This window comes from Cheilinus undulatus, linkage group 13 (assembly GCF_018320785.1).
Source record: "Cheilinus undulatus linkage group 13, ASM1832078v1, whole genome shotgun sequence".
NCBI lineage: Eukaryota > Metazoa > Chordata > Actinopteri > Labriformes > Labridae > Cheilinus > Cheilinus undulatus.
Window position 1 is genome coordinate 13,514,805 of NC_054877.1, and position 23,878 is coordinate 13,538,682.

General features: G+C 37.4%; 1 protein-coding gene across 2 annotated transcripts in view; it reads left to right on the forward strand.

The window, feature by feature from the left end:
- The window catches only part of LOC121520793 (collagen alpha-1(XI) chain-like), a 162,556-nt gene extending 140,401 nt beyond the window's left edge, over nucleotides 1-22,155 (forward strand). Inside the window, exons 54-68 of one of the 2 annotated variants that reach the window (XM_041804412.1) lie at nucleotides 94-147; nucleotides 2,666-2,719; nucleotides 6,924-7,031; nucleotides 7,393-7,446; nucleotides 8,970-9,023; nucleotides 9,564-9,671; nucleotides 12,118-12,171; nucleotides 12,270-12,305; nucleotides 12,401-12,454; nucleotides 12,911-13,172; nucleotides 15,706-15,818; nucleotides 17,061-17,129; nucleotides 17,598-17,831; nucleotides 20,535-20,719; nucleotides 20,816-22,155. In XM_041804412.1, coding sequence (XP_041660346.1) covers nucleotides 94-147; nucleotides 2,666-2,719; nucleotides 6,924-7,031; nucleotides 7,393-7,446; nucleotides 8,970-9,023; nucleotides 9,564-9,671; nucleotides 12,118-12,171; nucleotides 12,270-12,305; nucleotides 12,401-12,454; nucleotides 12,911-13,172; nucleotides 15,706-15,818; nucleotides 17,061-17,129; nucleotides 17,598-17,831; nucleotides 20,535-20,681 — 1,401 coding nt within the window. In that variant the 3' untranslated portion in view covers nucleotides 20,682-20,719; nucleotides 20,816-22,155. Of the gene's footprint in view, nucleotides 1-93; nucleotides 148-2,665; nucleotides 2,720-6,923; nucleotides 7,032-7,392; nucleotides 7,447-8,969; nucleotides 9,024-9,563; nucleotides 9,672-12,117; nucleotides 12,172-12,269; nucleotides 12,306-12,400; nucleotides 12,455-12,910; nucleotides 13,173-15,705; nucleotides 15,819-17,060; nucleotides 17,130-17,597; nucleotides 17,832-20,534 lie in introns of both variants that reach the window. The other variant, XM_041804410.1, reaches the window with a different exon arrangement.
- The last annotated feature ends 1,723 nt before the right edge of the window (nucleotides 22,156-23,878 follow it).

Here is a 23,878-nt window from a genome sequence, read left to right on the forward strand (position 1 = left end):
TGGTTTAAGAGGTTATAGTTAAAGATTTCTGATTATGCATAAAATCTCTGCTGACTTTAAACTGAATAAAGTGTTTAATCTGCTCTTATTCAGGGCCCTCCAGGTCCCTCTGGTGAAGCTGGAGTACCAGGACCTCCTGGCAAAAGGGTGAGTGAACTTTAAAATGATGCAGTAGATCTTACTTCTGCTAAGATTTTGGATTCAAAATTGCCTCCAGATATATAAAATCATTTGATCTTATTTTCCATTTCAAGAAAGGCAAAAGAGAGTAACGAGAAGATGGCAACAGAAAACGTCGATCATTTCAAATTCTTAGACCAGATGGTGGTAATGGCCAGGTCATCAAGAGCCACCATAATGCTCTTTAACCCATATATAAACAATGGTGGTAGCAATCTCGTAGAAATAACACAGTTTAGCAATATATTGATCTAGTAAATTGTCATAATATTGTACCTAGCCTTTGTAATCACATATAACTGAAACAACGACATTAACAGGAATCTTGATGTTGACCTGCAAAGAGGATCAGAGGCTAGCGATGCTAGCACTACTAACATAAGCTACATTCTGCAAACCCATTACACACCATTTACCACTGCTGCTGTGATCCCATGTTAAAATAGTGTGTGATTTTGATGTTTCATTTTAACTTTAGAGTAGTCGTCTGAACACAGTTATATTTTGCATTTAAAATGAATTGCCTAAGATCATCACAAACATAACACAAAAAGTGCTGCAATTTGGTAGATCTTTGTTGTAACAATGCTTCTTGGAAATAAACCTTTTACCACTGACAGCCTGTTTATTTCCATTTTAAATGGTGCCACATTTGCAAGAAGCATGCATTTGTGGGATGAGCAGCAGAGCTGACTGTGTGGGTTGCACCCATGAAAAATTTGCAAAATCTTCAGGTGGAACCAGAAGCTCAAAATAAGAGTTAGTAGCAACAGCAGAATAAGCTGTTTGGCATTAGCAAAGAAGATCTGGCAATTTTTTCATGGGCACAACCCACATACTCAGCTCTGCTGCTCATTCCACAAATGCTCGATCCTTACGAATATGGCGCCATTTAGAATAGAAATAAATAGACTTTCAGCAGTATATGATTCATTGCCAAGAAGCATTGTTACAACAAAGAAATAATCTATCAAACAGAAATTTTGAGAGGCATCTGGCTGCAGACCTCTATCGTGGAGCATTTAAGGCTCGCCTGTTGTAGACCTCTACACTGAAGTGACCTCAACCATTGGACTGGAAGTCGTACTTGCCCTTGTTTGGTTTTTCCTTAGTTTGTAGTGTGTTATTTTTAATTTTAACCCCTTTAACCTAACCGTAACCTTTAGGGTATGGGTGCCCAACCCTAACCCTCTTTGAGTTTTCCTTAGTTTGTGGTGTGTTGAATTTAAATTTATCCCCCTCCATAACTTTTCAATGTAAAATTCTGCTGTTGTTTAAAATGGACACCCATTATAACTTCTGAAAGTGAGTGGAAAATCTATACGTCATTCTGCTTGGGTAATGTACATCATTTCCTGACCCATGGTTGAGGTTGCCCCACTGTAGAGGTCTAAAACAGATGAGTCCACTATAAATCCAGTGGCCCAAAGATAGTCAGACCTTGCATACTCCTTTTTTTTTCTTTTTTGAATATATGCACCAGCCTATTTGAGGATTTTTTACTATTTCATTTCTTTAATCCTTTTGAACAAGCCAGTCTAGGTGGATGCTATAAAGCAGAATTATTTGAGATGTTGTCTGATGATGAAGATGTCTTTGAGAAATATTTACTTGTGGTGGTGTTTCACTGCCAGAAATTCCCTGGGCTAAGCATCAGATAGACCAGCTTGCACTTTTTTTCCTCCAGTTCTGTGGCTTGAATTAAAATGCAGGCTCAGGCGATTGGTTATACATTTTAAAAACGGTGGCATAGTAAGCACTTTTTCAGCCATAATTTGTATTCCAAGGGATCAGATCCAGGTGACAGAGGCTACAGAACAAATTAGACCCCAGTTCCATGTCCATATTAATGGACTTTGAGATATGAGTTTTCATCCTTCACTGAGGTAATTCTGAAGTTAGTCTCTCTCCCAATATCTCCTCCAAATTGACTCAGGTTTGGTGCTCATTCATGCGTGAGGCTGCTTGACTACATTAGCGCACATGCACGCACGGGTGGACACACACATCCTGAATACACTTTTCCTAATGCACACCCAGTTGGCAGGGCTCATAACCTACATTGAAGACCGGTGGCTTTTGTTTGGTCTATTTGATTATGGTTTCTAATGGTGAATGACAGCCCACTCACGAGGTTTTGACCAGAGGCTGTTTGCTGAAAACGCTGATGTGCTTTTAGCTCAGTATGTTTGAAATGTAGGGCAATTTACTCACGCTGATGTTTTCCCTGCATATCTCTCACTCTTTAAAACGATTCAAGGTCAGAGCGTATATCATCTGAACAATTAGTGCATCAATAAACTTCTGTATGTCAGCAAATGGTGGAGTATTTACTCCTGAGAGTTACATAGCCTCTCTTTAATCGATTTATGTCAAAGGTTTCAATATCAGGGAGTGATGATTTTTGATATTGTGATTTAAAAATGTACATTTCAAGCATTTATGAGAAAATACTTCATTGTACTTTCTTTGCTTTTTTCCTTAGGGTCCTGTTGGACAAGCAGGTCAAGAGGGCAGACAAGGAGAAAAAGGCGCTAAGGTAAGTAATCAACTGTCTGCTTTTAGCCTGACTTTTACAGATTCATTTCTAATATTTGAGTTGTAGATCAAATTGCTGCAGGAGTCACTATTTCATAATTACAGATACAAAGAAAAGCTTAATTTGAAAGTCAAACAAAATGTTTTCTGGCATAGTGTGGGAGGTGGTGCACAGCAGGTCAGAATGTCAAATACATCTAGGAAACAAATGAACATATCCACAATACATAGAATAAACTTTTCAATAATTGGAAAATACTGACTTGGATTTCATCATGCTTTCTCTCCAAGGGCAGCTTTTGTAGGCAACTCTTTAGGAGAATGGCAAAAAACATTTAAAAAACATGTACGTTTTTAATTTCAGTAAGTGAGGTATTCAATTAAATAGCTTTTCTTATCAATAACTTTCTAAACATTGAGTGCTTTATAACAAAACTTGTGTCCTTGAAGTGAAACAGACATGTATATGCCATTTAAATCCTCAAACTCTGTCTATCTTACCTGCAATGGTTTGGTAATTGAACTTAAACCTCTGGATTGATAGCATTCCATTCCTAAGTGCATGTCATTGGAAAATATATGCAAAGTATTTTTTCAAAAAGAAGCATTGCTACCATCACAGTTCATTAGCTTGTGGTTTGACTTTACTGCCTTTGTAGCATGAAAGCAGATCTTTTTATATCACCAAAAAGCTGAGGATTGGATTTAAAGAAAAGTCCCGCATTGTGTGAAGTAAAGGTTTCAAAATGTTTGGTATACAAGTCAAATACTTTAAAGTAGGGCTATCTAGATAGTACAGTCATTTTTTTATATTGCTGGCTTTACTTTCACTTTCCAAAAACTTCACTTAAGCCAGGTCAGCATCTCTCTGATGTGAAACAAGTCCACCACTCCTCCTTAATGTCTCATTTCACTTTAGAAACTCACAGACAGCTCAGTGGACAAGTCAGAGGCCATCTGAACCTTCTGTTATTAAGCATTTACTATTTAACTGTTCTCATTTTCTTTTAAGTCCATAACAAGTTCCTTTTTCGTGGTAAAGTTCATGTTAAATGCCTCAGTCTATTCATAAAAGCAGGCCTGTATCCAAACAAGAAGTCCTCACCCTTAGTTTAAAGACCCTGTAAAGTGAAATCTGAAATTTTCGTCTTAACACACTAGATATGTTGGAATATGGCTGCTGTAAGCATGTGAAAACACTGAGATTTGCATGAATTTTGGATTTAGACCATAAGAAAGTTTTTTACCTCTTTCCTGGCTGGGTTTAATGTGGGCAGGGCAAATATGTGGGTTGGTGACATCACCAGCCCACAGAGGGGCATGACCTCACCCCTCTAACTCTACAACATAAAGTCACAGAGCCGTTCATCTCAGTACAGTGTGTTGTTAGTTGATGTCACTGCCTTTATTTAAAGTTAACAGTCAGTTAAATGCTGTTTTTGGTTCACTGTGAGGTAAATTTGCCTAATCTATCAGCCACAGTGGTCTGTGGATCATTTAAAGTATCATTAAAGGGATTTGAGCCAGAAAACGGACTTTGTCTCTTCTCTGGCACAGAACCAGGTAGCTGTGCTCTGATCATAAGGTCAACATAAGGTCAAGTGGCAGGCCAATGTCATGAGTGCTCTTCACCATTCAGATCGTGGCATTTTTTTAAATTGAGAGACCCATATTTCTCCTGAGTGGGCGTGGCTTCAGCTCATTCAACAGACACATCCACACCGCCCTGGAGCAGATTCTACTGCCTCATTTTTCATGATTTTGAAGCTTAATTTTATAAACTAAGAGATGTTTTATTTGACTGAATTTGACCTGGGGGTTCATAACACAGAGGGCTGTCATACAACAAACCTAAATACAGATTTATCTTCTCTTTACAGGGTCTTTAGGACAGTAGGAAAATTCTATAATACAACAAGCAGTTTAAATACAAAAAAGAAAGAATTTTATACAACAAAAATAACAATAATAATAATAATAACTTAATTTGTATTATAAACCTGGGTTTATAAAGGGATTCGACGTGCCAAGAAACAAACAGAAGAACTAGCAACAAAACCCAAAAAAAGAAGACAGAACAAATGGTGCCGACAATATCAGCAGAATACAAAACACTTAAAAAAACGAAACAAAAATATGATCATGATAATAATTCAACATCGTGAGACAATTAAAAACGCAGACATCATTTGATGCCATGCAAATTAAGCCATTACAAGACAAAAATCAGAGTGCAGACATCATACCATACCACACAACTAAGATATCATAGACATCATTAGAATGCAGGTATCAAATTGACATTATAACTACCATAAAAACAAGAGGAGCCCAGGCAATGCAGAAACCTAGCTACACAGGCTGAGACCAAGAGGACCAAATTTAAGATGTGAGAGATTAAGAGACACAACGAGTAATAGAAGCAAAAAGAGAAGATAAAAACTGTAAAAGGCAGTAAAATGTAAATAAAGGGGGCAAAAATGAATACATAAATCCTATATAATAGCACAAGTATACAAAAGATAAGCAATAAAAGAGATAAAAGCATTCATTTGATGAAGGCTATAATGATTAAAACAGCCAAATGGGACAAGGAAATGATATGATATATTAGGAAGAAAAAAACAAGTAAATATTAAGAGGAAATGAAATATGCTAAAAAAAAAAACTAAAATAAACATCCGTGAGAAGATAAAAACCAAATAAGAAGACGACATCGCATAAAAGCAAGTCTATAAAAATGTGTTAGTGATTAAAGAGATGTTATTAAATGCTATACATGGGGTGTGATTAATCACGATTAACTACAGACATCCTGAGATTAATTGAGATAAAAAATGTTAGTCTTTTGACAGTCCTACCCTAGAAAGAAAGAGCATTGTCTAGAGTGCACTGATATGTAGGATGTGTTTCACTATGGTGCTATCTAAACGCTGCAGTGGAGTGTGGAGTGTTAGCCTGCATGTTTTTTGTTCTTAACAACAAGAATTAACTCAATATTGGGTATCTAGGATTTTTATTTTTGCTGCTTTGCTTTATGATATTAAAAAAGGTGTTGGTATTGGTTTATTTTTACTCAGTCTGCATCATTTTAACATTCAGGTACTGTTACAGCCATAGTTGGTAGTATTGTGTATATGATCATGTCCTTCTGCTGATTGACACCCAATAGAACAGTTTAATAAAACATATTTTCATTAAAAACAAATATCTGTTTGATGAATGTCTTAAATAACAGACTCTTGGACCTTATCTTTTAATATCCTGCACTGGTGTACATTTATGTTTTCACCTCAGACTGAGTATAAAAGAAAATCAGTAAATTAGTCTCACAGAGGGAGCAGCAGGGTTTCCTGAGGCTATCAGAGGATTTGATTGCTTTGTAAAAATCCATAACATGCTCATGTTTGCATAACTGAAAAGCATCAAATAGAAAAAAAATCTTTATAAGCCTCAAAGAAATTGTTTGTCTCTAAATCTGCCGGTTCAAAGCAAAACACAGACAGAAAACCTGACAAATCTCAGACAAAGCCTGGCTCTTTCTTTTGTTCTTTTTGCCATTCTCCATCTCTCAGACTGTCTCGCAGAAACACACATATACAAAGTGCACAGTCTCTCCACACTGAGGTAAAGGATTAGAGCTGATTTGATGGAGACAAGACAAAGCCTGTGTTGGGATCCCTGAGTGTCAAATCCAGGCCTAATTGGTTGTCAGAACGATTTAATCCCCTCCTCCTATGAGCCTCGTCGATATGACATGTCTGCAACTTCTACACACAGAAACGTGATGTTTCTGCTTGCACATGATAGATGAGATCTGGTAACATTTGATCTGCTTGGAAGTTACTAATCCTTAAATATTTCCTATCTAAGGAATTCGGCAAAATATCAAACAATGTAGCTTTGAAAATAGCTTTGCTTTAATTATAAAGTCTGATAAAGGTCTTGTTGGTGCTGCTGGCACCAAGGCATTGTTCTCGCCATACAAAGATATGCAACATTACACGGTAACAAAGAGGTTGGCTTTTGGACTTAATGCAGAAAGAAAAACATATAGCATGTTTTCTCAGATTCAAGGATACACACACTACCCTATTATATTCTGAATGGAAACACAGTGTAGAAAAGTATTGATCTGGCTGCATGTATGAGCTCTGCAGACCATGAAAAGGGTGTCATGGTTACTCAACGTGGATGTGTTTCAGGGAGAGGCTGGAGCAGAGGGGCCTGTCGGGAAAACTGGACCTGTGGGACCTCAGGGGCCTGCTGGAAAGTCTGGTCCTGAGGGTCTGCGTGGAATCCCTGGCCCTGTTGTGAGTAAAATTTTCTCAAAGGTTAAAAACAATGGGAGCATTTTCCTAGGTGTCACATTTCAGGGCTACACAACACAGTTAATGACTGTAAAGCAGCCACTATTTTATAAATCTTCTCTTACTTCTTTTTTAGGGGGCTTTCTTTGTACGGATGTATATTTCATCTTCTACTTACATTCTGATCATATTTTTTATGAAAAGAAAATGAAATACATAAAAAACTAGTGCAAGCTAAAATTACATCAGCTGATGTAGGGAGCATGTCGCGCACCTTAAAATAAATAGTCATTTATTTCTTCATTTGTTTGGTGTTTTTCTCATCCACATATGACCACAAAAATACTGTTCTTTTTATTTTCAGGGTGAACAAGGACTCCCTGGTGCTTCTGGTCAAGATGGCCCTCCTGGACCTATTGTAAGACACTTTTTCATCTTCACAGGAACAAAAATGAAAAAGGGCACAGTTATAGACCTTGTAAAAGTCAAAAAGACTTTAACCTCTACTGTTTACTAAAACAACCTTAAGCCTTTTGGCCTTGAAATGACAGAAAACTGTTAAAATTTTACATTATAAAGTTTATTTTACAAAATAGCATAATAGATAACAAGGAATACACAATATTATCAGCATGGTATCTGTGTTGGCTGATAAGAGAATTTTAGCTGATATTTATTACTGATGTATTTTTCGGCACAATATGATTTTATACGGATGTTTATCCTTCTAAGGTAAGGTTCAAAGTTTTTTTTTTATGTTTATGCAACAAAATAGACCTACCTCACTGAGGATTTTTTTTGCTATACTCCTTCCTTGAACTTTAAAGTGTGTCCTCAGGAATTAATTTTTTTATCTCTGAATTTCAGCTAGTTAAATTTTTTTGCTCTTGGAAAGAAAAGTGTTTGTGTTATTTCAAACACCGTGTCAGGACTGTATCAGGGAGCCTCCCTGCAAACCTGTTGTTTATTTAGACAAAGGGATTTTAATATGAAAGTATAAGCTCCATAGGAGAGAGATCAGGGTGGCACAGTTTGATAATACAAGAAATGTATATATTGTTTCAGCTTAAGTCCAACATTGTGCATAATTCACCAAAGGCAGTTCTGCTCCATCAGAAAGGGTCTCCATGATCAAAATCTCCCAAAAGATTTAATCCAAACACATTACATCCATAAAAAAATCCATGGACCGCCTCACATCCACAAAAAGTAAAGTTTGGGAAGTGCCTAACTCCACATAGGTAAAGCAGAATATCACAATAAAAGCACCCAGTGCTTTTTATCAATAAAAAATTACATTTTACAATGTTAAAGATTTTGAATTCTGCTTTTCAAGTTAACATACATATAAATAATTAATAAGCCACTTGACCCTGATAAAGGATGAATGGGTTAGCAGATTCGTGCTCAGCTCTGCTCTTGTACAGCTAATCATCCTTTCTTTTTAATTGCTTTTTTATATCTTGATGTCTTTGTAAGTAAGGGAAACTTCAGCAATTTTAAAGGCTTAATGTTTGATAATAATAATAACCAAAATGCTTTTCTAAGTAACTTTTTATATAAAACATTTCAAGAGCATACAAATAGATCAACACAGCTCCTTTGGTGATTGGCTTGTAGCTGTAGCCCTTGTTTAGGGAAAAATTGGGGAAATTGTTTTTTTAGCTTGTTTAATTTAGAGGTCTGCTTTTCTTTGTAATTATGATACATCATCCAGTAACATGATTGTTTTGGACTGTCGATTACTCAAAATAAATACACTAAATCAAAGGATTGTTAAATTCATCCTCTAAGTTTTGTTTTTAGGAGCTGCTACTGTGCCTCTGCAGATAAATGCAAAAACAGTCAGCATGCATGCAGGGGTCTGCAGTGCCTGTCAGTGTAAAATAATTTGAATTGGTTTTCCATTATACTTGACAATCTGATCCTCTCCCTCCGCAGGGACCCCCTGGTCTGCCTGGTATGAAAGGTGACTCTGGACACAAGGGAGAAAAGGTAAGACATTATTACGATGTTAATCTCAAATGGCTTTATGGTGGATTTCTTTTATCTCCTCATACTCCTTATCTAAGTCCTGCACAGTAAGCTAACATAGGCCTATTGCCTTTAAAGCTCAGTTCTCCCTCTCTCTCTCCCAGTGAGACGGAGGTTTTGCTCTGTCAGGAGCTCTCACTCAGTGATTTAATGCTCTGAATGAATATGTTTAGGACCAATAATATCAGCTTTGTAATGGTCATTGGTTAAATGCCAGCATGCAGCAGCAGATGGCTATAACTCTGGCCAGCAGCAGGTGTTGAGACAGACCACTGTAGTTAAATATGACGACTACCATAAACACGCTAATTATTCATATGAAGAAATAAGACGCCGCTGAGGTCGTCTGTGCATAAATATGCAGGTGATTTGCTTTTTTTGTTTAGTCTGACAATCTTTCATTACCTGCAGGTAATGAACTAGAAAAGCAGATCATAAGAACTAATATTGTTTTTTTTGTCTCTAAATTGTGATCTTTATTTCCTCCTCTTTGTGCTTCAGGGTCATCCCGGTCTAATTGGTCTCATTGGACCTCCTGGTGAGCCTGGAGAGAAGGGAGACAGAGGCTTGCCTGGACCTCAGGGTACTGCAGGTGGCAAGGGTGATGCTGTAAGTCAGTCTCTGTGTCAGACAGGGTATTTTAATTCAAAGTATAGTCCATTTCCTCTATAGGAGTGTGAGACAGCTATAATGTTTCAGAAATGTATGTGTTAAGTGTAACTTTCCTACACTTAAAGGCTAAACCTGGGCAAGAACGGCATGAAATGATAGGAAAGGATCATTTTATCACAGGTGTATTATTAACTTGTCCTTTAAGTTCCTGTGAGGTGTTTTAGCTGCTTATGAAGTAGTGGGAAATTAATATTGAAGTCTACAAAAGCAAATGGCTGCATTTGGATTAAGATGAAATATTTTTAGATTATCTTGATGCGGCTGCTAGGTAGGTGACAGACAAAGTGATGAGCAGCATGCTGTAGAGACAGCCTTTTATTTTTTAAGGATACTAATCTCAATAAGAGCTATATTTGACTTCAAATCAAGCATGGGTCTTCTGGGTTTAAACAAAACAACTTACACAAGCAAATAGTTGCAAGAGACCGTTCTGGCATGGTGGTGTAGGCCAGGGGTGATCAGCAAGAAGGCTCCGGGATCAAATCTTGGTCAGGGTTTGCATGTTCTCTCTATCCATGCACAGGTCCTCTCTGGTAATTATGATGTCCTCCACGAACCAAAAACATGCTCATTAGGTTAATTTGTGGTTCTAAATTGCTTGTGAGTGTAAGCATACCTGGTTGCCCAGTTACAGTCGGGATTGGCTTCAGCCTCTTGTGATCCAGAATGGGATAAGTGGTGTAGAAAATGGATGGTACCATTTAGCTCCAAAATTCAACACAAACAAAAATCCTTACAAAAGGAATACTGCATTTTAAGTCATATCTACTCAGCTAAATTCACATCAGTGTATTCTGTATATTGTATTAAGAAACAAATCCCATCCTACATTTTCAAGTTTTAAAAACATGTATATTTCCCATGTGTGCTTTCATTTTGTATGAAGCATTCTGGGAAGTGATGTTTTGTTCTTCGTCCTAATCTTGCAAAGCAGATGCATTGGCTAGATTTCATGTCTATCATCAGGAAAATCAATCTTGCAAAACCAGAGTCTAAAATGATTGTACCAGGTCTGAAAACAGACCAAACCAGTTAGCATCCTTTGAGAAGAACAAGGCTGCTACGGGCGAGGTTTAGTTTACTGGAAGTCGATAGCAATGTCTGCTGCCACTCTGGCATTTAGCTCAGATGTAGCTACAGTATAGCAACAGTTTTATCAAGAGTTGACATTTTATTTATTAAATAAAGAGCAAAGAACAGCACTGAGAACTTCCAATGGCAGAGATGTTTTTTCACTTCTCCGACCCTCCTCAGAATGAGTTTGATCCACCAACAAGCTCCACTGCCTGTCAGTATCAGATTACAACCAAAACTGCCCATGCCTACTACTTAATTTTTCTTGTTGTTTTGACTGTCCTGTCATGAATGTGACAGACAGAACGCTCGTCCAATCACCTTCCAAGAACTTCTCTGACAAGTCCTGTCCTTCCTAAACACTTTGTATGGGAGATTTCCCAGATGGATGTGAAATATATCTACGCAATGGATATATGGAACAATTATCTGGTGTGTCAGGTTATCCTCTTTCTTTCACAGAGAAGAATATCATTACCCCTAATTTAAAAACCCAAGTATTTGAGTTAAGTGGGCTATAAGGAGGAAATTATTGTAATGTAGATGATGTTGAGTTTATTCCAAAAGATGTGAAAAGAAGAAAAATGCAGCCAGATGACATCACTGCCCAAAAAGGCAGCCTACAAACCTTTTTTTATAGGACATAAATGTAGATGACACTAATTTTAATTATATAAAGTTGACATGTCTTAACCTGCAAGGCTTCTTTTAAGAAGGGATTCTTACAAATCCAGTAGACTGGCTAGACTCCACGTCTTATTCATCTTGCAAAGCTTCTATCTGAAACACCTGTTTCCAGTTGGTGAATGAACCAATCAGCATCATTTGAGCAAAAAGAAGTGGTAGCCTGTAAACAGTGGTGGCCGGTGAAAAGGTATGCATGGATAGTGATAGCAGCAGTTTTATCAAAACTGAACAACTTTGCTTTATCAATAGAAGAGCAAAGAACCAACCTGAAAGCTTGTCTAGGATGTTTTTGCTCTTCTCCTGACCAGACAAGAGTTAAATTTACCATTTGGCTCCACTGATAGTGAACAACAAGAACAGGTGCCCGCCAACCTTGCATTATTTAGTTAACTCCCCAAGGTGGCACACATCTACCAGAATCTACATTTACATCTACAAGAAACTTAGTTTAGTTGTAATTTTACATGCAATCATTGTTGAAAAATGTGAATATCAAAAAAAGTTTTAAAAATTTTGTAGAGCCTACCTGCAATGCCTTTAAAATCAGTGCATACATCAGCACCATCTCTCATATATATGAAGTGATTGCACTCTAATGAATGACCTCATTGCCTTCTGTAAGGGTCTTGGTGGTGCTCAAGGTCCTCTCGGCCCTCCTGGTCCCCCTGGTATTTCTGTAAGTCCCTTTTTTTAGTTGCAAAAGCACTTACTTTACCACTCTGTTTTCCACTTTGTTGCTGTTGTTCATTTCTTCATTCTGCTTTCCTCCAACAGGGTGCTCAAGGACAAAAAGGCTCCAAGGGATCAACTGTAAGTTGTTTTTTTTTCCAGTTCACTGTCCATCATGTGTTTGATGAGAATGGGCCTCCTCTTTAGTCTGCTTTTGATTCTTTGTTTTCTTTCAGGGTTCACAAGGACAGAAGGGAGACCCTGGACTGATCGGACCACCTGGACCACCTGTAGGTTGCCTTTTTATAGTCATATAATCCATAAAAATACACCCTGATATTATAGCTGGACCTAAGTGCTCTGTTACTGTAGCTTTAGAATGGTAATTGAATAAGATTTTAATCTTTAAACTGGAGCAATAATTAATCATCAAAAGAAGAACAATTTCTCATAGAAAACAGATCTGATGTTTTAGCTTTTTTAAAGGAACTTTGCTGCTTTATGTAAATTAAATTCAAACATTTTGTTTTTCTTTATTCCCTGGAGATATCAGATATATTTTAGATGAAATACTGACCAATGATTTTTGGGTGTTAATAGCTCATTAGGTTTTAACCTAATTAAAATAATGACCTGAGCCAGTTCAGACTACATATTTGACTCACTCTTTGGAGTAAGCTCCTTGCTATATCGGTTGATAGGTTTAATATGCCTGACATGGCCTGACCGTCACCTCCGTTTTGCAGGGTCCTCCTGGTGATATCATCCAGCCGCTGCCCATCCAGCAGTCTGGCAGAAAGACCAGGCGGCAGGCTGAGATGCAGGGAGACGAGGCCATGGCAGATTACGGCGTTGATGGCGTGGGTATGGAGGGGATGGAGGACGTCTTTGGATCCCTCAACAACCTCAAACAGGACATCGAGCGCATGAAGTTCCCCATGGGCACCCAAGACAACCCAGCCAGGACCTGCAACGACCTGCACCTCAGCCAGCCCGACTACCCAGATGGTAGGATGGAGCCAGAGCTTATATCATTGTGAAAAAAAAATTGAATTTATAACTTAGTCTAGAGTTCTTCTGCTGACAGATTAAACACCCACAGTGACAAATACATAGTTTTTTCTACTCTTTGCTCCAAGATTTTAATTTCAGACAATAAAACTTCTCTCTCTGCTTTTATAACATGGAGAAGTTTTAAAGAAGAAAATCCATCGTGAACACATTCATCCCACAGCTCAGTCACAATATCCTGCGGAGAGAAAGAGAAGCTGTTAAAATGTTGACATGCTCAAATGAGTTGCCTTTAATTGTCATCGTGAGCGCACAGCAATTAAGCTTTACAAGCAGCAGCTGCCCTGTCATAGATGATGAGGTTATTTAGGCAGCAGACACAGAAGAGTGAACGCACTGCTTAGTGTCAAAGAACGCCTCCCTTCTTTAGTTTTATTTAAAAACACATAACTTAAATGTACCATCAATATTAGATCTTAATTTTCTTAGTTACACTTTTGCCTGATAGAGATATTTCTGTCTCTATAAAGGATAAAAACATAATTTAAGAAAAAAAGCTAAAGACATGCCATACAGTTATCACTTACTATTGTAACTGTTTTTATTGTGACAAAGTGTTCTATTATAGTGTGCTCCTCGAAATATAAAATATTAAAACCTTACGAAAAAAAAACATTGAAATTAAAAACATTACTTTGATAACTTAAGAGTTTAACTCAGGGTATAGATTAAGTCTTTTTGTGTGTGGGACACAAACCAGACCTCACTGGGCGATTTAAAAAGAATAGCAGTAGAGCTAAAACTTTGAAAGTCCATGTATTGTTTAATTTATCTAGAAATTCATTTTTCTAGATAAATGATTGTAATAATAAAAATTATAATAAAATATTTTATCTAATATCCTATGCCATATCCAACAGCTCAAGCTGATAACTGCAAATATTGAAAAACCGAAAGACAATCAACCTGTTTTAACTGCAGACAAAAAAAAGGAAGCATATTTTATGTTTTACAACCTAAAATCTTATTTCTAACCTTTGCCAAACCAATTGAGAACTCATCCCTGGCCGGCAATTGTTAAATTTTAGTGCTGTCAAGATTAAACGGATCAATTATGCTTAATTAGAGTCCACAATCAGTGCACTAGTTGTGCTTAGCATGTTTTTTTTTTTTTTTTTATCCCTGGCAGCAAATTTTGGTTAAACCACTGTCACATCTTCCTAGAGTAAAGTAAATAAGTACACCACTGCTCCTCAATGTTTCATTTCACTTTAAAAACTCACAGACTCTCAGTGGACAAGTCAAAAGTCATCTGAGCCTTGTGATATGAAACATTTGCCTTTTTACTGTTCCTTATTTTCTTTGAGATCCAAAACAAGTTCCTTTTTCTGGGATATACTAATAAAAGAAGGTCTGTATCCAATCAGGATGTCAATTAACCTTAGTTTAAGATGGTGGGAAAATCCAAAATGACACAGCAACAGTTTGGAATTAAAAAATTGTGGAATTTTAAAATGCAGTAAAAAAGTGACAGAATTAATCGCAAGTAGAAATTCTGAGATAAATAGTGATTACAAAATGTTATGGTTTGAATGTCCTATTCAATTTACCTAATGGCTCCAATGATAGTGATCAGTGATAATGGCTGCCTGAAATTTGCTCCTCAGGACGACACATGCCTAATGGGTCATATGTTTATTCATATGATTGCCAGAAAATTGCAGTCATCTCAGAAGACACCCAAAATAATTAACTAATTTCAATATGACTCTACAAGACTACAGCTCCCATGAGCACCAGTGGTTTGCCTAAGCATGCTTAGTGATCACTGAGCACACTTACCATCATTTTTTTTGTCCTGCAAACTTAGTCAGCCTGTATTTTCTCCAGTGTGGATTAGATTAAAAGCCTGAAAGTTAGAAGTGCATTGGTTATTTATATTTCAAAGTGTTGTTAATATTGTTTAAGTACATTTAGGATACAACAGTCAACTTTAATCATGTGAAATATAATTTCTGAACAATAATGTGGCTGTGTAAAAGCTGAGTGGCGAGTGATCGTGCAAAGCAACTAGTTACAATGGCTGGCGAGAATAAAAGTTCATGTCAAGGCCTGATAATAATAGATGTTATTTATACAGCACTTTTGAAATAGTCAGACAGCAGTAAAGGAAAACACATTTAAAGGAAACAGCAGAATAAATTAATGGTTAAAACAGCATCACCATCAGTAAACTAATAAGCCAGTAGACTTTGGATACACTAATTGATTTATCAACAGAGTAGTCCCGTTCTACATGAAAGCCTCTGTCTGTATAAAAGCAGACATCAGTTTTTTTAACCTCCCTTTGGAGCTTTCTCCCAAGAGTAAATGCGTGACATACATAATACATGAGTGCATTTTTTATAAAAGTTGAGCAATCACGTCCATGAAGAAGTGACCCCTAAATAACAGCAGCAGTTTTCTCTCCACAGGAGGTAAAAGCAGAAGCTGATATCTCGTCTTGTGTCTGTGTGTTTCTCTCTCTCAGGTGAATATTGGATTGATCCAAACCAGGGCTGCACAGGAGACGCCATCAAAGTGTTCTGCAACTTCACAGCAGGCGGAGAGACGTGCATCTACCCCGATAAGAAATCAACAGGAGTGAGTGATGGACAAATACTCCGTCCTTATTCAAACCAAGTGTTTTTGAATCTGGACTGGCTGATTCAAAATGTCAGCATATATTTTGTATGATGTACAGACCTGGTGTCATGGTTCAACTAGTGTTGGATTAACTGATGACACCCTGTTAAATATTCTACTATGGCACATTGCAATTATAAGAAATTACCAGTGCCTTTGGAGACATTGAGGTTTCTAGGAAAGCTTTTAAAGAGTTAAAGAGATTCATATTAAAAAAGATAATACTTTGCAAAAGCCTGCTCAAATCATAAGCACTAGGAGTTTGTTAATGGTACTTTTCAACTCTGCAGATTTGGGGAGGGCTGAGCTAGATGAACCTAGAAAGTTCAGTTACAAATGTGAAGCTAAATTAGTATATAACATAGCCTAAAACATCGTTTTTCAAAGTGTCCAGTAATAAACATCACTCATATACTGACAGCCACACTGAATACTCATACATATCCATGTACCCTATTCCTTTGACAGATCTTTTTATGCCAGCATTGCCCACAACCTCATTATCAAGGCGTTTTTTATCAGTGTTGCTAGTAACCAAAGTTGACTTCTGCTTTCCTTGGTATTTTACTTAAGGTTGTTTTTAAAAAGCCCTGCCTGCTTCATATTTTTCTTTATTTGAGGTAATATCACCAAGAAAACATGAAAACAAAGTAAAGGAATCTGGTCCTGGCATCAAGCAGCCATTTTTATCTGCAGATAATAACCTCTAGCAGCATTACAAAGAGCAAAGAGCAGAAATCTGACAAAAACAACTGCAAATATAAACAACATATAAAGAAGAGAGAAGGTTTAAACATTATACACTATATACAGACAATTTCAAAAACAGGCATCAGATCTTGACAGTAATGGCATTAGAATATATGAACAATAGTTTGAGTAATTAATTGAAAGCAAAGAATGGGCAAAGTGCAAAGAGACAATGATTTCAACTGGAAATATATAGAAATTATATATATTGTTTATATAATGTGAAATGTACCGATACTGAGTCAAAAAAATGAGGATGGAAATGCTTAAAGCCTTTATTATAATGGCCATATATAAGCTTATATAAAGCTTTCAAGCTTTGTAAACTTTAAAATGATTTGGCCCGTTAATGTATCATTAAGTATACATATTTAATATCAGTATCTAAATGTAAGTGTACTTGGTCTGAACCCTTGTATTAACTTGATATTTGTTTTGTTTTTGTTCCAGGTTAGAATATCCAACTGGCCAAAGGAGGCTCCAGGTTCATGGTTCAGTGAATTTAAACGTGGAAAGATTGTGAGTCAACCCACATGATACCTTATTTTCCTTTTCTATAACACCCAAGCAAGCAATCACGTCTGCTTTAGATCCGTTTTGCTGCTTCATCAGGACTCATTTACTCAAGGAAGCCCTCAGAGGACATGAATCTGTACATGTTTTTTTTACTCCATTTTTCTGTGGTAAGGAGTAAGTCATTATCTTAGGATGACAACACTGCATTCTCATTGTAATGAGATCATTTCAGTCATTTTCTCAAAATCTTAATACATTTGCTCTAACTTGCAAACTAGCATCCTTTTCCAGAGACTGTAGTATGCATAAGCTGAAATATTGAGCAAACCAATAGACATCACTCATTGTTATGTCAGCGTAGGGATTCAGTGATTTACAGTTAATATGTACTACAAGTGTTGTCTTTCTCTCAATACTCCTTACTCCATCTTCCCTCTAATTCTCTGTCTTTCTCTGCCTCCCTGTCCCCAGTTGAACTACGTTGATGTAGCAGAGGGCACTATCAACACGGTGCAGATGACCTTCCTGAAGCTGCTTAGCTCCTCAGCACGGCAGAACTTCACCTACATTTGCCATCAGTCTGTGGCCTGGTACGACTCCAGGGCTGACAGCTATGACAAGGCGCTGCGCTTCCTGGGCTCCAACGATGAGGAGATGTCTTACGACAATAATCCCTTCATCAAGCCGCTGATGGACGGCTGCTCGGTAAAAAGAAATAGAAAACTCATGCTCTGACTTTCAGTTTTGCAATTCAATGTCTGTTCCTAAAGCCATTTAAATCCCAGTAATCCTCACAAATGTATGGGCTGTTGTAGAAAATGTCTGACAGGAATGTTTATACAAGTGCAGACCAAAGAACAAATAACAGGATGTAGAAGAGGACTTCGGCTAAAACTGAGCTGATGAAGTCTCTCTGCAGCAGATTTACAGTGTTTGATAGTGTTATAAATGTAGAAATGCCAGAAAAATTGACCTGCAACTTGTTTTATGATAAAGAAGTTATATTAGTAAGTTTAATTAGGGAATCATTCAAATATTCTCGAGTTTCAGTATCTGAAATTTAATTTTTTGCCAGATATATTTTTATATTTTTTTGTTATACAGAATGAAATTTTAGTTTTTTGTCTTTTTCAAACAAAACAAGCTAGCTAATGATATAATTGTAGGGTTTTGGATCAGTTGATCAGTCAGTTAGTTAAAAGTAGTCTACAAATGTACTGTACCAATGGCAAATTCACTATCATTTACTTATTTATTTTTTATTATTGCAAAAGAAGATTAAATGATATAAAAGTAGACATGCACATACCAATTGCACAGGTGATACCTGGTGTTTCTTCTGCCCTTTTGTACGCATATGGATGCATCATGAGCATTCTTGTGAATATACTTGCCTATACATGACACATTTTACTAGCAGATACAGCACAGTAGAGAGCTCAGGCTGTATACGACTACCTGATGTGTGGGATGTAAACTAAAAACATGGAAACACTTCAGGAGGTTATTTCTATGCTATTTATGAGGTTAGGACTCTTATTTTGTTAACATCGATAATCAATGCTGACATCAGATCAGCTCAGACTGATGAGTGGTGTTTAGAACACATCTTCTGCACTTTGTTTCCACAACATTTTACACTGTACATGGACGTAGCAGTTCCAGTGTTTCAGTTTAATTTGTCAGCATGTTGGCTGGTGTTTTCTGAGTAAAGCATGATACATGTCATTTCTAACACAGATTTTTCTCACCATGGGACATCATCCAATTTATGTGTTTGTAGCATATATGAAATATCTAATAGCGGGGGCTTAATTTAATTCAATCAGTCTTTTTCTGTTTCAAGCATATCAAGCAGCGCTACATCCATCCATGAAGTTAGCTAAGGCCTAAGTACCATGAAATCTGGTGTTTAAGCCAGTCTTAATTTTGACAGCTGTTCTTAATTTTAGTCTTGGTTTTAGTCTTTTAATTAAATGTCTTTTAGTTTTATTCACATTTTGGTAATTTCTATTCTCTGTAGTATTAGTGTAGTTTTAGTCGACCAAAACTCTGAAACAGTTTAGTCCCATTTTAGCCAATTAAAGGTCATTACATTTTAGTTTTTACTTTAATTTCAAACATTTATTCCCATTCCTTGATTTGGTTCCAAATCGTGTTAGAATGTTCAATGCACTCTGCAAAACCTGGGATCCCTGCTTTCTACAGAGGCAAAAGAGATACAGACAAGTCGTGCTTGGATAGATTTGGCTTGTATTAGTCTAGCCTTTCTATTGTAAAAAAGATAGTCAACAAACTACTTTTTTTTGACAAAATTAAGCATAAACCTATGTTTTTGATACCTTATATAGCTTATATACCAGGGTATCTTTTATACCAGAATAAAGTGCGAGGACACATGTCGTTATTTTTGCTAGTGCATGCAGCTGCCACCATCACACTCTACACAAGATCTTATAACAACAGAGCACACCGGTGGGGATCGGCGCCACTTTTTCACTGCTTTTCTCCCTTGTTAGGTCATAAACTTGCATATAAAGAAAATAGGGAGTATGCTGATGAGTAAATAAACCATGTAGAGCACTGGTTTAGCAGAGAACACTACTCAGCGAGGACAAGTTACATGCAGAGGAGGGAAGAGTGATTCACAGGCTGAGTATGTCTCACCAGAGGCTGAGAGCTCATCTATTATATTATAGTGTAGACGGGCAAACTCTATATGGCAAAAAAGGCTGGTACAAAGGAGCGACACAGTTGCACAGAAATTGCATGGGATGGAATTTGCCAAACAAAATGGAAATCACCGCAGAGGAGGGTGTCTAAATGTTTTTCCCCTTGGAAGATTTCAAAGATAGACTGCAGCTTATAAGACATATGGTCCAGATTTCACAGTATTTCTTGTACTTGGAGTTCAGTGTGTGATAGTTTTATAGTGTATTTTAACTTGGATATTACTGATGCCTCCTCCTGTGCCTTCTGGTTTTGCACATAGCCCCGGAGTCTCATGCCCTTTTATGGGCATAAAAGGGGCTTTTTTTTTTTTTACCACACCTATTAGGAAAAATATGCATGAGTTTCCAGCTCATGGGCATGTAGCATGCATCAACAGAACAGTTTAAGAACACATCATGAATCCAACTGTTTCTCTTTCTTAAGGAACAAATTAAGAAATATCTTAAAAGGATCTTGTTGAATAAGACCCAATGAGAATTGTGCTCCTTCTAGCTAAGCATAAGACAACTTATGGACATATCTGCCCACCCATTCATTTCTTTACCTGTTGTTCTATGAGCCATAACACCTAACAGGTTTTTCTTTTTATTAAGCCTCTTCAGTGATTGATTTTGTGACTCTCTGTTGCACCATCTCACTAAACATGGCTTCTTTGTCTGCCCTTTGTGTCCGCAGCTGAAGCAGGGCTATTCAAAGACGGTGATGGAGATCAACACTCCCCGCATCGACCAGTTGCCCATCATTGACATCATGCTGAATGACTTTGGGGAATCCAACCAGAGGTTTGGATTCGAGGTCGGCCCCGTCTGTTTCCTCGGCTAGACGCGCCCCTACTCCCCGCTGAAGGACAGGGTCAGAGGGTACATATTAACACCCACACGCTGAGATCCGACAACCTTTACCTTCTCTCCCTGCCAAGTAAAACAACCTGTGTTTTTTTTTTAATTGCCGAGAAGATCGACTGAAGAAGAGAAGAGCGCCTCCCGACCCTGTCATGAAGCGCTGACCAGGGGAAACTACTCCTCGCCCTTGTAGGGCCAGAATCACATGACTTTAACTTACACGAAGTGATGGGAGTGACATCAGGAAAAGGACATTTGATGCCGCGGTGGACAGTGGCGCGCATTCAGCAGCAGAGAGAGGATCCACTCACCCCGAGCCCCGTCCTCCCTCGTCCTTCCCTCCCTCCCACCACGCCTCCCTCTCTGGGTGCTGCAGGTGCTGCTCTGAATACAACCACAGAGGTGCTTTTGTGCAGAATCACAAAACACTCAAGGTGCTACAAAAAGTGCTTTTTTGATAAAACTGTAATTATTATTATTATTTTGTACAATACTGTTCCGAATCCACTCTTAAAAACTTGCATGTGCCCAGCTCTTAGAGTTTAAATAAATATTTGGTTAACTATATAGAAATAAATCCACTGAGTATATTTGATGTGTGTTTAGAAGTGATTTTGCTAAGAGTTATGTCTTTTGAGAACATTCCAATTTGTAAGTATAAAATTACCCTTTTGTAAATAATATAACTTTCATATCTGATTTTTATGAGAGCAAGCCAGACCGGAGCATTACAACCTCAAAAAGCATTTTGAATTATTTTCATGTGCCATGACACCAAACAGGATATGAAGCCATAATTAAACAAGATAGTAATATAAATATTGTAAGAAAGGGCTTTCACTAGTTATAATTCTATCCTCCCAGATGTTATACCTCTGTTTCTCTTAAAAGTAATGACATTAGAGGGCTTTAACAATGTTTAAATCTTAAAAACACAATCAGGTTGCAGCATTATTTGTGGTGGATAGTGTTTAGAGAAAATCATTTTTTTGAGGAAGAATTCACCAGTAGTTGTTCTTTGTAACAAAACAAATGAAGCCCTGTTGATTTTCTTCTTTGTAACAATGAACAAAATGTTTTCATGTGCCTTGATTTGTTCATTCAAAAATATTAAAACTGGATTCTGAAAAGTGTGGGGTTGAATGTCTGTATTGCTGCAGAAATGGTTTATGCTTATTTTGTGATTCTGCGCCGCTTTACCCCTATTACCTTCGACTTCAATGAAAATTTAAGATTAGGAGGATCAGTGGCTCCAAGTGTTTGGGTTTGGGTGATTGATTCTGCTGAGCCCGGGCGCTGTGATCTCCTCTCTCTGTGACTCAGATTTGACTTTGATGAAGATCTGTTTGCATCTCCACCTCCTTAGCTTAAGGCTATGATAGTATAGACCTCAGAGCCGCTTTCAAACCTGTGTACTTTAAGTTTGTTTACAACCTATGTACAACTGAAATAAATGCTTGGTGCTTTGCCTATCGCACATTGCAATCCTTTGCATTTACTCATAGATATTAATTTATTTCTTTGGAAGCAGAATATCTAGGCAAAATGAATGGTGACACCAGCTATTCGAAATAATATTTTATGTACAGAAAGGCCCATTCTTATGTGTACTTGCTGGAAATAGCCAGGGGCCTCTAACCTTATGTTCTTATTTAGTACAGACATACATGCAGTGCCTTAAAAAAGTATTCAGACAAGACGCTTTGTTTGGCAATTACCAAACACTGCACATCACCACAGCCACACCATCCCCACTGTGAAGCACAGTGGTGGAAGCATCATGCTGTTGGGATGCTTCTCAGCAGCCAGCCCTGGAAGGCTTGTAAAGGTATGAATGCAGCAAAATATAGGAAAATCCTGGGGGACAATCTCACTCGGTGTGCAAGCAAACTATGGTTTGGGAGAAGATTTATTTTACAGTAAGACAATGAACCTAAGCATACAGTGGAAGCTATACAGAAACTGTTAAAAGACAACAGGGTTAATGTCCTGCACAATTTTCACAAAAGTCCACTCAGACTCCAGAATAAGTGGACTAGACTTTGGAGGTCAAAGGACAAGATCAATTGGCCTCAATTTCATCCTTTGCTTTTGAGCACGTTCCTTTAGAAATATTTATTTGAACCCATAATTTTTAGATTCTGCACAAATGTCCACTCTGACTAAAAATTTATCTAATAAGATTTTGGAGGTATAAGTCAACATTAATGGGCCTCATATTCACCCCTAGCTTCCAAACACATGGGGAGATTTTCTTAAAACTTAGCACAAATGTCGACTGCGATGAACTGAGTAGATTTAAAAGGCCATAGGTCAAAGGTCAAGTTCAATTGGCTTCCTTCGCTTGTGAGAATATCTAAAAAATACTTTAGGGTACTTTCCTCAAACTTTTGCTCAAATGTCCCCCCTGATTAAGGATAAACTGAATGTACTTGGAAGTACAAGGTACAGGTCAGAAACCACCTTATGCCTCCATCTAGGTTTGGTGAAATTGCAGGAATCCTTTTAGCAAGCACAAGCCTAAGAAGTAGAAAAATGTAAGCGCTCATTTATTTTCTCTGCCAGATTTATCTCATTACCCTTACATTCAAACAAACTGACATCTAATTTCATTCTGGTTTAGCCAATTTAAAACTGTTTATCCAATATTGGGCTGGCCGAGACTTTATGAAAGCATTAAAGTTAACTAATTAAATAAGTAATAAAACCCCAGTGAGCAACCACCACTGAATCTCACTCAGCTGGAAAAGTGAATGAGTGAGGAAAAGAATTAGCTTTGATAATTTTGTGTTTGGCCTTGTGATCCTATGCATCTTTATCCTTTTTTGGTACTCCTAGTTTAAAAGGAACAGCATTTTGCTTGAACAAATAGCTAAAATGCAATTTTCTAGCCGAGGCTCTTTTATTGTGAAATGCTTCTTGACTTATATAAAGGTGTGTATTTTAAGGGTACAACTAGAGTGAAGACAGTGGTTATATTTTGGCGCTGTGTCAGTTTATTGCTCATGTAAAGGAAACAATCTGTGCAGTGGCAGTTCCCAACTGAAAGCTTTTAACTAGTGAAACACGAGTTGTCTTTTATTTTGAAGGATACATTCGACTTTTTACAGGATATGCCTGAGTTTTAGCATTAGCATTTGACGGCTTTTCAAAATGCAGCTATTTCCAGAGCAAACC